Source organism: Trichosurus vulpecula, chromosome 7 (assembly GCF_011100635.1).
Source record: "Trichosurus vulpecula isolate mTriVul1 chromosome 7, mTriVul1.pri, whole genome shotgun sequence".
Lineage (NCBI taxonomy): Eukaryota > Metazoa > Chordata > Mammalia > Diprotodontia > Phalangeridae > Trichosurus > Trichosurus vulpecula.
Window position 1 is genome coordinate 96978740 of NC_050579.1, and position 15418 is coordinate 96994157.

Below are 15418 nucleotides of genomic sequence, written 5' to 3' on the forward strand. Positions count from 1 at the left end.
CTTCACTGAAAAAATATACAATCAGACAATTTTGAAATTAGAACTGGGATGTATGTTAACTATAGTGTAAATTGAAGCACTTAAGAGTCATAGATTTAGAACTGGAAAGGACATTAGAAGCCATTTAGTCCGATTCTTTAATTTTACAGATGAGGAAGACAATTCCAGAGAGATCAAGTCTCTTGCCAAAGGTGATATAGGCAGTAGGTGATGGCAAAGATTCAAACTGAGGTCCCCTAACTCTGAGTTCAGCATTTCTTCCTCCGTACTGTGCTTCCTTAAACAATGTTGAATAAACCTTGACAAATTTTCAATCTCTGTCTCTTCTCTTTGTAACTAGCCTGTAAACTACTGCTCTCTTGTTATGACATATTAAAATTCATTAGGTTACAGTTATCTTACATGAGGTATAATTTTGTTTGATATTTCCTTAGACATTTAGAAAGGCAACATGACATAGTAGACAGAATGCTGGATTTGGAATCAGGAACATCTGTGCTTTTCACACTTACTAGTAGTGTGATCACAGGCAAGCCTTGACACCTCAGGCAAATCTCTAATATTTTAGGTTATAGCCAACCATGGTTGTTCATGCCTGTAATACCAGCTACCTTGGAGGAGGAGACTGGGGATCTCTTGAGCTTGGGAGTTGGCTATGCCATTCAGGTGTCTGAATTAAATTCAACATTAATATGGTGAGCCCCAGTTGTAATGGTAATCAGGGAAGGATTTTTTGCTTTTCTTCTCTTTGTGGATGCTAGGGTTGTCAGGTGCCTTTGATGAGTCTGGCCTTTGTTTGGATGGGGCAGGTAAAGTGGGGTCTTTTGTCTTGCAGTGCTTCTCAATCCTGGGGAGAGTCATTGATTTGTATATGATGTGGTGCTTTCCCACACCTTGGATGGTGAGCCTTGAGCCCCCAGGGCCCTGAGCAGAGTATATGTGTTGGAAACTTAGCATTACACTTTTGGGAGTACACTCATTGGAAGAGTGTGGGTGATGAGACTCTGGGCAAGCCATTGAAATGGCCCCCTGGCTTTGATAATCCAGATGTTGATGCTTCTCTGGTAACTAATGTAATTTGATCAGACATGGTCTGTCTGTTGATCTGTTTATAACATATGCTTGCAATTTCTGTTTGTATTTGCCCTGAAGTTCAGGGGGCTGATCTTTTTCCCCTGAACTAAGTGAATGATATATGTGTATTTAAACTGAGATTGTTAACCCCTTAAAATTGCTTTCCTTAGAAAAACAGATCAAAGAACCTGTGCTGGCAGCCCTTCTGTGTGCTCTTGTTGTTGGTCTTACACAGCCACAGTAGCCTAGTGTAGGGCCACCAAATTGCCAAAGAAGGGACAAACTGGCCTAAGGCAGAAATGGAGCAAGTCTAATTTCTCCTGACAGTAGTGGAATTGGACTTGTAAATAGCCCCTGTACTTTCAATGTAGTCAAGATGGGGAGACCCAGCCCTTTAAAAAAAACCCGTACGCTATAGATGGATTGGATTCTGCAATGATAGAAGGAATTCCCACGCTGAGAGAATCATAGGTCATTGATGTATTGATGCCTTCTTGATATCTAGTAAGTTTGTGAAACATGCTCATCTCATTGCTAAAATATTTATAAGTTATTTCTTAGGTTGCTAATTTCATCTCTTTTATGTTGATTCTTCTGCCTGACTCCAAATTCTGGCAATGTTCCCTAGTTGGAGCTGACTCCCGTACTGACTGCTTAAATTTCCTCAGTTAACTATATATCACAATGTAGGCTGTGTTACTTCCAGGGAAGCTTTTTATAGACAGTAAATTCTGCCTTTGGTATGGAGATTCTCATTAACTTTTCTCTAGATTTTGGGAATCTAGCTTACTTTTGAGCCTGTAGCTGTGTGTCCTCTAACAGTGATTCCAGTTTGCATTAATGATAGTTGTGTGAAAAGAATTAGATCATCAGCTTCTGGAGAACAGTGACTGTTTTATTTCTTCTTTAGGTTGGTTAGCATAGTGCTTTGCATATACATGCATGTAATATATATTTATTGACTAGAAAATGAAGTGAATAAAATAGAAAATTATAGGCCTTTACATTAAATTATGTTTATTGGAATATAATTTGTGTATTTTTCCTTAATGTCCTATTGATAATAATTAATAATAATGTCTTATTGTGCATAAAATTTCAAAAGTGCTTAATTTTTATTAAGTCTGTAATTAATTTCATTCAGGTATCGCATACCAAGCAAGGAAGGAACTTCACAAAGCATTAAGAAAAGTATTGGCAACATCAGCCAAAATATTCCGGAATCCTTTTGATGGTATGTGCTTAATACTTAATTCTGTAATATAAATTTTGTTAATTTTTATTAATTTTTTGAAAGAAATATTTGAAAAGATTACTTGGTTAACATTTTTGGGAGATCATATCTAATTTTTACAGTCTGAAGCTTTGGAATATCTAGTTTCCATCTCCAGGGTTGCATTATCATCGACATACAGTTATCTACACTTAAGAAAAACATATTTATTAACACAAGTAATTGAACATTGCTAGTAATATTCTGTTATAGAAAGTATGTTCTTGGCTGTAAGCCAAACTGGGATGAGAAGCTTTATGAGTAGCATTCCTATGTCGCTGACAAAGCCCTTCATAACTTTGCTGTTGAGACAGCCATATTAATAGTTGACTTTCTTCAAGGAAAAGGATCATGGTCTTATTCTTTTTTGTAGTAAAAGCTGGAACATGAGGGGTACTATTGAAGAGAAAGACTATACCTTGCCAACAAGATTCTTGTGCTGGCTAGGTTGAGTGCCATGGTCCTGGTTCCTGGATTTTGAAAGTGGTGGTGGTGAAAAATATCTTTTTTTTTAACTTTGTGGAACACCTGACCACATAGAACCATACTTTATATCTTCCTGATTTGGCTTTTAAGCTAAATGCATTATCTGGTTGTGAACATCAAGAATTAGCTACACACACACACACACACACACACACACCCACACCCACACCCACACACAGATATATTTATATTATTGGATAAGAATAAATACATATGAGCGGACCTTTTAATTGCATTATCTTTCTCTTGGCCACCCATCTTGAGTTCTCTTTGAGTCCTCTTTTTTGTTTGGCCCATCACAGCCATTTACCAAATCTGTTCTCTCTTTGTATTTGTCAATATCCCAGTTTGTCTTTGGGAACTGTACCTGTATAGGCCTAGGTTACGTATGCACATTGGAGAAGAATCCCGGTATACCTATGAGCAAACAACTTTCTATCAGTACATGTAGCATTCTGTTTGATTCTCGTCCTGTGCTCTGCTTACCTCTAATTGAAAGTCTGCACAGTTTTCTTATAGTGTTCGTGGCTTATTCTGTGTCACCTTCCCTTGTTTTCCCTCCTAGCCTTCCTGTCTCTTTTTTTCTGTTTGAAGCCCTCAATTTCTGATCACATCCGTTGTGTTTAATCGTTTACCACTGTGCTGTACCAGAATTCTCTCTCTACCTCTAGCCCATCACTGTTCTCCTTGTAGTGGCTAAATTCCTTGAAAAGGTTTTCTATAATTGGTGTTGCCATTTTCTCTCTTCCCGTTGTCTTTTTAACTTTCTGCAGTTTGGCTTCCAACTTCATCATTTAATTGAAACTGTTCTCTCCAGAGTTACCAATAATCTATAAATCTCATGGTCTTTTCTTAATGCTTATCCTTCTTGACTTCCTTACAGTCTTGGATGCTGTTGATCACCCTTTTCTTCTGGATTATCTTTTTTCTGTAGGTTTTCATCACATTCCTCACTTCTCCTTCTTCTATTTGTCTGACTGCTTCTTCTCACTCTCCTTTGCTGAATCTTTATGCTTGTCATGCCCACTAACTATGACTCTTCTCCAAGGCTCTGTGCTTGGTGTCCTCCTCTCTTTATAGACTATTTTGCTTGGTGATCTCATCAGCTCCTCCGGATTCAATTATGGGTTTTATGCTGATGATTCCCAGATCCACTTCTAGCCTTAAGGTCTCTCTTGACCTCCAGTCTCACATCTCCAGCTGGATATCCTGTAGACATATTCAGAACTGAACTTATTTTTTTTTTCCCCAGCTCCTTCTGTCTTCCTAACTTTCCTCTTACTTTTGAGAGTACTATGATCCTTCTAGTCACGCAGGATTACAAACTAGGTGTCATCCTCAACTTCTTTTTTTCACTCCACATATCTAATCAATTGCCAAATCCTATTGCTTTTACCTTTGTGACACCTCTTGTATACTTCCTTTTCTTTCTTCTGACGTTGCCACCATCCTCTTGGACTCCCTCATTACTTTACTTCTAGACTACTTCGTTAGCCTTTTTTTGTTGGCCTTCCTGCCTCAGGTCTCTTCCTCTTATAATCCATTCTCTACTGAATTGTCAGATTGATCATCAAATAGTTTTGTCCACCGCTTGTTGAGCTTTCATGTTCACATTACTGCACATTGTATCAAGTATAGTTGGATGACTTGAGGCATTATCTAAAATCAGTAATGCCTTGAATACAATATTATTATCTTTGTAATATTTTATAACGGCTGGGCTAAACTTGGAAATCAGTCTTTAAAAACACCTTTAGACATTCTTGCTTTCTTATTTGACCATCAAAGAGCTGGAAGTAATCCGTGGTTGTAACCTCTCAGAGCATGAGGATTTCAAGCATTGGTTTTAATTTAAAATTCCCTTCTGCATCATTGCCTAAAGAAAATGTTAGGCAATTCTTAACTGCTTTAAATCCAGATGGAGTTTTTCCTTTCTTAATAATAAAGATTGTAGAACACATCTTTTTTTTTTTTTGTGAGGCAATCAGGGTTAAGTGACTTGCCCAGAGTCACACAGCTTATAAGTGTCAAGTGTTTGAGGTGGGATTTGAACTGACTCCAGGGCCAGTGCTCTATCCACTGTGCCACCTCACTGCCCCCTTTATCCTTTTTTGGAATAAGCCTGTTTCACCCACATTAAATATTTCTTGATCAGTATATCCATTTTCTTTAATTATTTCCTTCTAAACTTTGGGATACTTAACTACCATGTCCTTATCTGCACTGTCTGCCTCTCTGGTAACATTATGCAATCAAACTTAGTTTTTATTGTGACTTAACCCACCAACGCACGCAGTAAAAGTTTCTTCATTATCTACTTCATTTCTCTTTTTTTTTTCCACTTCCTTAAACAAAAAACTTGTCTGAATGATTGCTCTGCTAAGAGGAATGTGTTTCTGATTGCAGTCTAAAGGAGACTCCATTTCTATCATTGTAACATTTTATTCTTGGTAGTTGTCAACAAACTACAGAAAGCTCATGTGATTTTGCCTTTTTAAAATTTTCACCTGCATGGATTTATAATGTTCTTTACTGTGGATTCAGGCATTCCAACATTTTGTTCTATTTTATAGTTAATATAATATGTTTGTGTTGTTCAATGATATCAAATTTTTTTTGGAACGTAATATAGCAAGCATTTTCTTTTTTTCACTGGCAGTGTTTCCATTTGAAGTATTCTTCCATTTGTCCATTTTGTTAAGGTCTCTGTGTGGTACTCAGCAATGTTGTGATCATCCCCATGTGATGATGAACAAGTGCATACTGATGATGTAGTGGCATGCTTAAACCCCCAACTAGCTGACATGTCATGCATTTATTGAATTTTTGCTCACATTAAATGTGATATAGTGGCATTTTATAATGCACACTATATAATTTTACATTATTCAAACTCAAATTAATCATGACCTACTTGTATTAAAAACTTCTGACATTCAGAACCCTTCAATATCTGGCCCTTTTCTACCTTTCCAGTCTTCTCATACCTACTCCCCTCTATATATTCTATGGTCCAGTGACACTGGCCTCCAACTAGTTCTATTTTTTGCCATGTATTATATATGCTTCAGTTTAATTGGATAAAAATTCGCTATCCCCAGGACTTATTTCATCCTGTCTTGCTTCTTTGCCTTTGTTCAAACACTTCTCTGAACCAATCTCTACCTATTTAGCAAACTATCAATTCATCAAAGTCTAACTCAGGTGACACTTCCTCTGTGAATTGTTCCCTGATCTCCCCTGCTAGAGGTGTTTCATCTCATCTGATTTCATAGTGGCTTATAATCCACTTAAGCTTTTACTATATTATTATTTGTATTTCATTTATGACAAGGACATGGTAGTTGAGTGTCCTGACGTTTAGAAGTTTATGTCTCAGGGGCAGCTAGGTGGTGCAGTGAGTAAAGGACCAGCCCTGGAGTCAGGAGGACCTGAGTTCAAATCTGGCCTCAGATACCTGACACACTAGCTGTGTGACCTTGGGCAAGTCACTTAACTCCAATCACCCTGCCTTCCCCCCTCCAAACAAAAAAGAAGTTTATGTCTTCTATTTCCCTGTTAGATTGTAAGTTCAATAACAAGTAATAACAACTCACATTTATGAAGTGCTTTTAGACTTAAAAATAACTTCACAAGAACACTATGAGGTTGGTAGTACAAATATCATTTTATAGATAAGAGTGCTGGAACTCGGAAAGGTTAAACAGCTTGTTCTTGCGTCATAGCTACTAAATGGCAGAGCTGGGACTGGGACCCAAGTCTCCTGGTTTTGAGTCCAAGAATGCACGTAATGGAGAAAGAGCCTACACTAAAATCAAGAGCGATATGTGTGGGCATTCCTCCTCTGTTAATAGCTGTTTGTCCTGAGCAAATCACTTAACTTTTCTGAGCTTATGTGTCCTCTTTAGTAAAATGGAACAATACTTATCAGAGGGATACTATTATCAACTGTGATCAAATAAGATTATGCAAAGCACTTGGCAACCCTTAAAATAATTATTTCACCACACTATCTCCTTGAAGACAAGGATTGTGTTTTTAGCTTTCTTCCTTGCCTAGCATGATGCACTGACATAGTAATAACCTAATATGTATTTGAATTAATGAAATGTATTCCATACTTTATTATTTAATGTTTTTTAGTTTTCAACATTGATTTCCACAAGATTTTGAGTTACAAATTTTCTCCCCATTTCTACCTTCCCCCCCCACTCCAAGATGGCATACATTCTGATTGCCCCGTTCCCCAATCAGCCCTCCCTTCTGTCACCTCACTCCCACTCCCTCCCATCCCTTTTCCCCTTACTTTCTTGTAGGTCAAGATAGATTTCTATTCCCCATTGCCTGTGTATCTTATTTCCCAGTTGCATGCAAAACCAACTTTTTTTTTGAGCATCTGCTTTTAAAACTTTGAGTTCCAAATTCTCTCCCCTCTTCCCTCCCCACTCACTCTCCCTAAGAAGGCAAGCAATTCAACATAGGCCACACATGTATCATTATGCAAAACACTTCCATAATAGTCATGTTGTGAAAGACTAACATATTTCCCTCCATCCTATCCTGTCCCCCTTTATTCAGTTTTCTCCCTTGACCCTGTCCCTTTTCAAAACTGTTTGCTTTTGATTACTTCTTTCCCCATCTGCCCTCCCTTCTATCATCCCCTCTTTCTTATCTCCTTCGCCCTACTTTCATGTGGGGTAAGATACCCAATTGAGTGTGTATGTTATTCTCTCCTCAAGTCAAATCCGATGAGAGCAAGGTACACCCATTCCCCCTCACCTGCCCTCTCTTCCCTTCAAATGAACTGCTTTTTCTTGCCACTTTTATGTGAGATAATTTACCCCATTCTATCTTTCCCTTTCTCCCTCTCTCAATATATTCCTCTCTCATTCCTTAATTTGATTTTATTTTTTTAGATATCATCCCTTCATATTGAACTTACCCTGTGCCCTCTGTCTATATATATATGTGTATTCCCTTCAGCTACCCTAATACCGAGAAAGGTCTCATGAATTACACGCATTATCCTTCCATGTAAGCAAAACAGTTCCACTTTAGTAAGTCCCTTATGATTTCTCTTTCTTGTTTGCCTGTTCATGCTTCTCTTGATTCTTTGTTTGAAAGTCAAGTGTTCTGTTCAGCTGTGGTCTTTTTACTGAGAAAGCTTGAAAGTTCTCTATTTTATTGAAAGTCCACATTTTGCCTTGGAGCATTATACTCAGTTTTGCTGGGTAGATGATTCTTTGTTTTAATCCTAACTCCTTTGACCCCTGGAATATCATATTCCAAGCCCTTTGATCCCTTAATGTGGAAGCTGCTAAATCTTGTGTTATCCTGATTATGTTTCCACAACACTCAAATTGTTTCTTTCTGGCATCTTGCAGTATTTTCTCCTTGACCTGGGAATTCTGGAATTTGGCGACAATATTCCTAGGAGTTTCCTTTTTGGGATCTTTTTCAGGGGGCGATCAGTGGATTCTTTCAATTTCTATTTTACCCTCTGGCTCTAGAATATCAGGGCAGTTCTCCTTGATAATTTCTTGAAAGATGATATCTAGGCTCTTTTTTTGATCATGGCTTTCAGGTAGTCCAATAATTTTTAAATTCTCTCTCCTGGATCTATTTTCCAGGTCAGTGGTTTTTTCAATGAGATATTTCACATTGTCTTCCACTTTTTCATTCCTTTGGTTCTGTTTTATAATATGTTGATTTCTCATGAAGTCACTAGCTTCCACTTGCTCCAATCTAATTTTTAGGGTAGTATTTTCTTCAGTGGTCTTTTGGACCTCCTTTTCCATTTGGCTAATTCTGCCTTTCAAGGCATTCCTCTCATTGGCTTTTTGGAGTTCTTTTGCCATTTGAATTAGTCTATTTTTTAAGGTGTTATTTTTTTCAATTTTTTTGGGGCCTCCTTTAGCAAGTCATTGACTTGTTTTTCATGGTTTTCTCACATCCTTCTCATTTCTCTTCCCAATTTTTCCTCTACTTCTCTTACTTCATTTTTCAAATCCTTTTTGAGTTCTTCCATGGCCTGTGACCAATTCATATTTTTCTTGGAGGCTTTTGATGTGTACTCTTTGACTTTGTTGACTTCTTCTGGCTGTATGTTTTGATCTTCTTTGTCACCAGAAAAAGATTCCAAAGTCTGAGACTGAATCTGAGTCTGTTTTTGCTGCCTGGCCATGTTTGCAGCCAACTACTTGACCCTTGAGCTTTTTGTAAAGGTATGACTGCTTGTAGAGTGGAGGGTACTTTGTTCCAAGCTTTAGGGGCTGTGCTGCTGTTTTTCAGAGCTACTTCTACACAGCAAACTCTGCCATACCAGCGCTTCTCCTTCCCCAAGAACCGCCAAACCAGACTGTGACTGAGATCTAAGCAGGCTCTGCATTCCCAGTCTGATCCACTGCCTAATTCCTCACACAGGGTAGTCTTTGGGCCGGAAGCAACCACAGCTAGAGCTCTGGAAGCAGCCCCAGAGCTGCACTACTTCCATACCCCTGGGGCTAGGGCCGACTGTGTACTCCTTTCACTCTGATTTAGCAGTTTTTCCACTAACCTTCTCTGTTTTCTTTGGCGTTTGTGGGTTGAGAACGCTGGTAACTGCCAGAGCTCAATGATTCAGGGCCCTACGGCCTTTTCCTGCCTGGCTCCCGGTCTGGTTGGTCCTGGTGTGGCCCATGCTGGCCTGTGCTCTGCTCCGCTCCCAGCTCCATGCGATAGACCCTTCCCAGTGATCATCTAGGCTTTCTTGGGCTGAGGCCCTGCCTCCCTCTGCTATTTCCTGGGTTCTGCAGCTCTATAATTTGTTCAGAGCCATTTTTATAGGTGTTTGGAGGGACCTGGGGGGAGCTTAATTAAATCCCTTCTTTCCAGTAGCCATCTTGGCTCTGCCCCTCAATGAAATGTATTTATTACATATAGTAGGCTGAAATGTTTTTTATTAGTGTTTTTAAAGTCAGTGATTTTTGTGAACATAATGTTTTTGATACCACAAAATATTTCCCATTTTACCTTTGGGAGTTTTAATATTGGTACACAATAGGACTGGGCAGCTAGTTGGCACAATAGATAGAGTGCTGGGCCTGAAGTCAGGAAGACTTATCTTCCTGAGTTCAAATCTGGCCTCAGATACTTAATAGCTGTGTGACCCTGGGCAAGGCACTTCACTCTTTGCCTCAGTTTTCTCCTCTGTAAAATGAACTGAAAAAGGAAATGGCAAACCACTCTAGTGTCTTTGCCAAGAAAACCCCAAATGGTGTTATGAAGAGTCAGACACAACTGAAAAACAACAGCAACAAACATTAGGACTACTTTTAAGTAAAAGGCATGTGTATATTCTTGCTTTGAAAACAAGTCCCTCAAAAACTTTAACTTTTAATGTTTATAGATTAACTTTTTTGCTAAGAGAGTATGAAGAAAAATATTTTCTTATCCTTTAACTCTTTCTTATTTTTGCTTTGCAAAGACCACTTCAGTACAGTTGATTTAGAAGATCATGAATATGGCTTGTGGCTATTGCTGAAGAAGAGCAAATCAGATGACAAAATGGTTCGATTGCAGGCAGTGAAAGAGATGGCAGCAAACCATTATTGGCATGGTAATGTTTCCTTGAAGACCTCTACCTCTGAAAAGATGGCAGTGTGGTTGTCTAGATTTTTACACAGCTGGTGTACAAACAATAGGAGGGATTCATGGTTAAGGAAGAAAAGGAGTATGGGTATTTTTTCTTCATAAAAACATACACTTAAATATTAATGTTAAAAATATTAGAAAAGGTTAGTATTCACTCTCCATTATATATGGAACATTTTTAGACTGACTTTTTCCATGATGAAAACTCTTGATCTTGCTCATTAAAACTTAATGCTGCCGTTTCCTTGTGTGGAAGGTCATTAATTCATTTCAGTATAATAAGATCTAGATTTTGCGGCTCAGAGTGTGAGTATTGAAGACTATATAAAACCTTCATGGTGTAAATGATGTGTTTTGTTTTCTTTTTTAAACTCTGTTTGGCACAGTTTGAATTCAAAGCTGCTATTTCTTGAATACTCTAGTTAAGGTGACTAGAATCACCTTTGAGACAGGCCTGAGATAAGTTATAGCCAACTTCTGTACAGAATTGAGAGACCCACCTGAAGTACTTTGACCCTGAGCAGTCCTGAAAGTTGATGACAGAGTACCAAGAAGTATCATAGCTTCATAGGCTTTTGACCTAGAAAAGATATTATAGATCATTTTCTCCAATCACAACATTTTAGAAGTGAATGACAGAGAAATGATGTGACCTACCATACAGCCAGTGGCAGGCCCAAGGTGAACCCAAGGCCTCTGACTCCAAAACATACATTTGACTTCAAGCTAAGATTGAAAGTTGTTTGATTTTTAAAAATTGAGAATTATTATGAGAAGTACTGAACTGTATCCTAGATATTTATTTCTTTTAAAAAGCTGCTCTAAAAGCTGTTTCTGCCGTACTGTTTGATGTGGTTTTCAGTTGCTGGTTGAGTTTATTTTTCAGAGGTCAAACTCAAAGTGGTACTGTCAAGTGAAGGTGATGAAGTCAGAAAGTCACCATTTCTTACCTACTGAATTTTATATTTATTCTAAGTTTAAAATATATTTAGGCATATGCCTGCTAGGTAGATATATTTGGTAATATCTGTAAAATAAATATATAATTTTTGAAGTCTTAGTATTATAGATATAGGTGTATTTACATAGTTTTATGTGAATTCATGTATCATTTTATAATTTTCTAAATGTTTTCACATACATTATTTTGTTAACCTGTTGATGTGCTTAGATTACCAGTATAGGACAATTGCTCAGGCCTGTGATGTGAGGACTGTTATTGGCTTGGCCCGAAGCAAGGAAACAGATCTTCGTTTTTTCTTACCGCCACCTCATTTGCCAACAGTAAAAGAAGTAAGTTTAAAAAAAGAACATGGAAAATCAGTTTAACATGTATGATTTTTACTTTGAATACAATAATTGAAACTGAAAATTAAGATTTTAGAAAGCTGCTTTTGACTATATTCAAAATTTTATACTTCTGACATGAATATGATGATAGGGTACACCCAATGCATCTAGTATTTAATGGTTACTATTCATAGAAGACACTAGGGTTACAAAGGCAGAACTTAAAGCAGGCTTACATTTTCTTGAGGGTACAGATGCAACATATAAACAGTAAGTGTAAAAGTAATTGTTGTTGTGGTTTGTTCTTCATTCTCAAAGAGGACCATGACATCAGGGAGATGATACTCCCTCCTACAAAAAGACTCCTAATCCATTTGGTAGGTATTTTCTTTTCATATTATTTTATTCTCCTTTGTGATTGTGTGCTACTACTATAGTCTTTTGAGGTAGACTTCAAAAAGGATCATACTCCTTTGAAAATGATCCAACTTCTTTGGATTACTGTGAGCAGCGAAGCAGTATTTTAAACAAGTTTTACTGTAATTATATTAACTTGTCAACAAAACAATTCAGATATACTAATTAAGGAATGAAATCTTACATAAAACTCTTAGCATTTAATGAAGTAGAAGTAGATGAATTAACAAACAAGTAAATTGATTTTGTTCTGTGGCCTTTTTAAGGTCTTTCTGAAATTCTGCCTTTGTTTTAAAAAAAAAGCATATTTTAAGACATATTTCCTGATTTCCTATCTTTTTCCAGGACATACTTGAAAAACTAGAAGACTTAGCTAGTTGGTATGTGAAATATATGAAGATGAATAGAATATATTGGAATTAAGAAAATACAGCATACTAGTGAGTGCTGGAAAGCAACAGCAATAGACAAGCCAGCTCATTTAGAAGTGGGCTAACTCACTTTATTCCAAGGTGGAAATGAAGTACAGATCCAGAACTTCAGTTAACAGCAGGTCTTATAAAGTGGATGCAGCCACGGGTCAAAATTTAGTATTCACAGTAAAAATATATGGAATGAATTGTAGTTATATCTTATTATTAGTTACACCTACACAAAAGTAACAGTAGCGCACCAATTTGAAGCAAACTATTAAAAATAAATACCCCAAATTTAAAACACAACATTTTTGGTTTTTTAGTTTACTTTTTAAAATTAGCAAACATTTCTTTCCTTTTCCTCCCACCTACTGTCCCCCCCTTGAAAACCAAAACCAAAACCCTTCTAACAAGTATGCAAAGTCAAGCAAAACAAATTGGCCGTTTCCCAAAAAATGTGTCTCAGTCTGCACCCTAGGTCCATCACCTCTTAGGAGGTAGATAGCATATGTATCATCATAAATCCTCTGAAATCATGGTTGTTCATTATGCACATTTTAAAAACTAGTCTGCCCTCACTGTCCTAGTAGATGTAAATTCCTTGAGAATAGAGACTTTCATTTTTATTATTGTTTCTTCAGCACTGCCTACTGTCTTATATGTCGTAGGTGCTTGATGTTTAATTAATTGAATTGAATTCCCATTGCCACCACCTTATTATTAACCCTCATTATTATCCTTCCAGGATTATTGAAATAGATACTGTCCCCTCTCCACTGCCTGTGCACCCTCCTCCCCCATATAATCCATCCTAAACCCTGATGCCAGATGTCTCTGGCTCACAGATCTGCTTATGTTGCTTCTCTGCTCAGAAATCTTCAGTGACTCCATGCTGTCTATAGAATTCCAAGTCCTTGGATGGGACTCCCTTAGGGCTCTACTGCTTCATTTACTCCAGACCCCTGTAAAATGGGGGAGGAAGTGTGGTATCACAGAGCACCACTTTGGGAAGCATGAGGCCTGGGTTCTGGTCACTTAAACCAAATTAGGCACACACTAGCTGCAAGCCACAGTTCTAGGCATTGGGGACACCAAGGCAGAAGTAAAACAGTCCCTGCCCTCATGGAGTTATTATTCTACTGTGAGAATAACACATATAGATTTATAAATAAAGGGAATTTGGGGAGTGAGAGGATACAACAACTAGGGAAATCAGAAAAAAATCAAGGAGGAAGAATCTGGGCTTGAGGCATGAAAAAATAATAGGGATTCTGAAAGGTAAAAGCATTATAAGGTGATACTCTGACATTAAACCCTTGCGCTAGATGGGCCTTTATCAGAGCATCCTCCACACTTTATTATTAGATCCTTCTGTCCTCACTATTATCCAAGATCTCTTCTGCCCTTTGTGGCTAGACTCTGAAAAGGCCATCTATAATAACTGCCTCCACTTTCTCTCTGCTCTCATAATCCAGCTCCCCACCTCATCATTCCACCAAAACTACTCTCTTCTTAATGGCCTTTTTCAGTCCTCATCCCCCTCAACCTCTCTGCAGCCCTTGATATTTTTCATCATCCTCTTTTCCTTGTTAATTTTTTTTCTTGTACGTTTTTCATGACACCACTCTCTTGATTCTTGTCCTACCTGTTTGACCACTCCTTCTCAATCTCTTTAGCAGGATTTTCATCCAGATCATGCCCTCTAATTATAAGTATCCCAGAGGGTTCTGTCTTGGGCACTTTTCTCTCTCTATACTGCTTCATTTGGTTATCTCATCAGCTCCCATGGATTTAATTACCATCTCTACAATGATGATTTTTTAAAAATATATTTCCATTTTGTTAAATATTTCCCAGTTGCAAGTAAAACAATTATAACATTCATTTGTAAAAAATTTTGAGTTCCAAATTCTCTCCTTTATTCCTACCCCTCCCCTCTTCTTGAGAAGGCAAGCAATTCGATATTGGAATATGAAATCATGCAAAACATATTAGCCATGTTGCAAAAGAAAACAGACAAAAAAGTTTAAAATAGTATGCTTTAACATTCGGAATTCCTCAGTCTGCTCTGTGGAAATGGATAGCATTTTTTTGTCATGTGTCCTTTGCAATTGTCTTGAATCATTGTCTTGATCAGAGTAGCTATGTCTTTCACAGTTGATCATTCTTACAGTATTGCTCTTACTGTATACAGTGTTCTCCTGATTCTACTCTCTTCAGTTTGTCTATGATAATTATTTTGAAATCTGTAAATCCTGCCCTAGTCTCTCTACTGACCTCCAGTCTTGCATCTCCAGCAGCCTTTCACACATCTTGAAATGTATGTCCAGTAGACATATTACACTCAGCATGTCCAAACTGAAATTATCTTTCCCCCTAAACTTTCCCTTCCTTCTACCTTCTTTATTATTATAGAGGACAGCATCATCTCCCAGTTCCTTATGCTCTTTGTTGCCAGGACCTATTGGTTTTACATTTGCAACATTTCTCAATTATTCCCCCTTCTATCCTCTGATGCTGCCACCACCTTGGTACATGTCCTCATCACCTCATGTTTGAACTATTACAATAGCCTCTTGGTAGATCTGCCTGTCTCAGGTCTCTCCCTATTCCAGTCCATTCACCATTCAGCCACCAAAAGTGATTTTCCTAAAATACAGGTTCAATCATGTCACACACACTCCCCCAGCCCCCAACTAAATAAACTCCAGTGGCTTCCTGTTGCCTTCAGGAACAAATACAGAATGCTCTGTTTGGCATTCAAAGCCTTCATAACCTAGATCCCCCCGCCCTACAACTTTCTAGTATTCTTCCATCTTGATCCCTGCCA

At 37.8% G+C, this 15418-nt stretch overlaps 1 protein-coding gene across 1 annotated transcript in view; it reads left to right on the top strand.

Annotated features, from left to right (window-relative positions):
* SERAC1 (serine active site containing 1) overlaps positions 1–15418 on the top strand; it is a 77293-nt gene that overhangs the window by 15595 nt on the left and 46280 nt on the right. The window contains exons 5-7 of the mRNA XM_036766658.1: positions 2219–2308; positions 10299–10430; positions 11637–11758. Of these exons, the coding sequence (XP_036622553.1) occupies positions 2219–2308; positions 10299–10430; positions 11637–11758 (344 nt within the window). The remainder of the gene's footprint in view (positions 1–2218; positions 2309–10298; positions 10431–11636; positions 11759–15418) is intronic.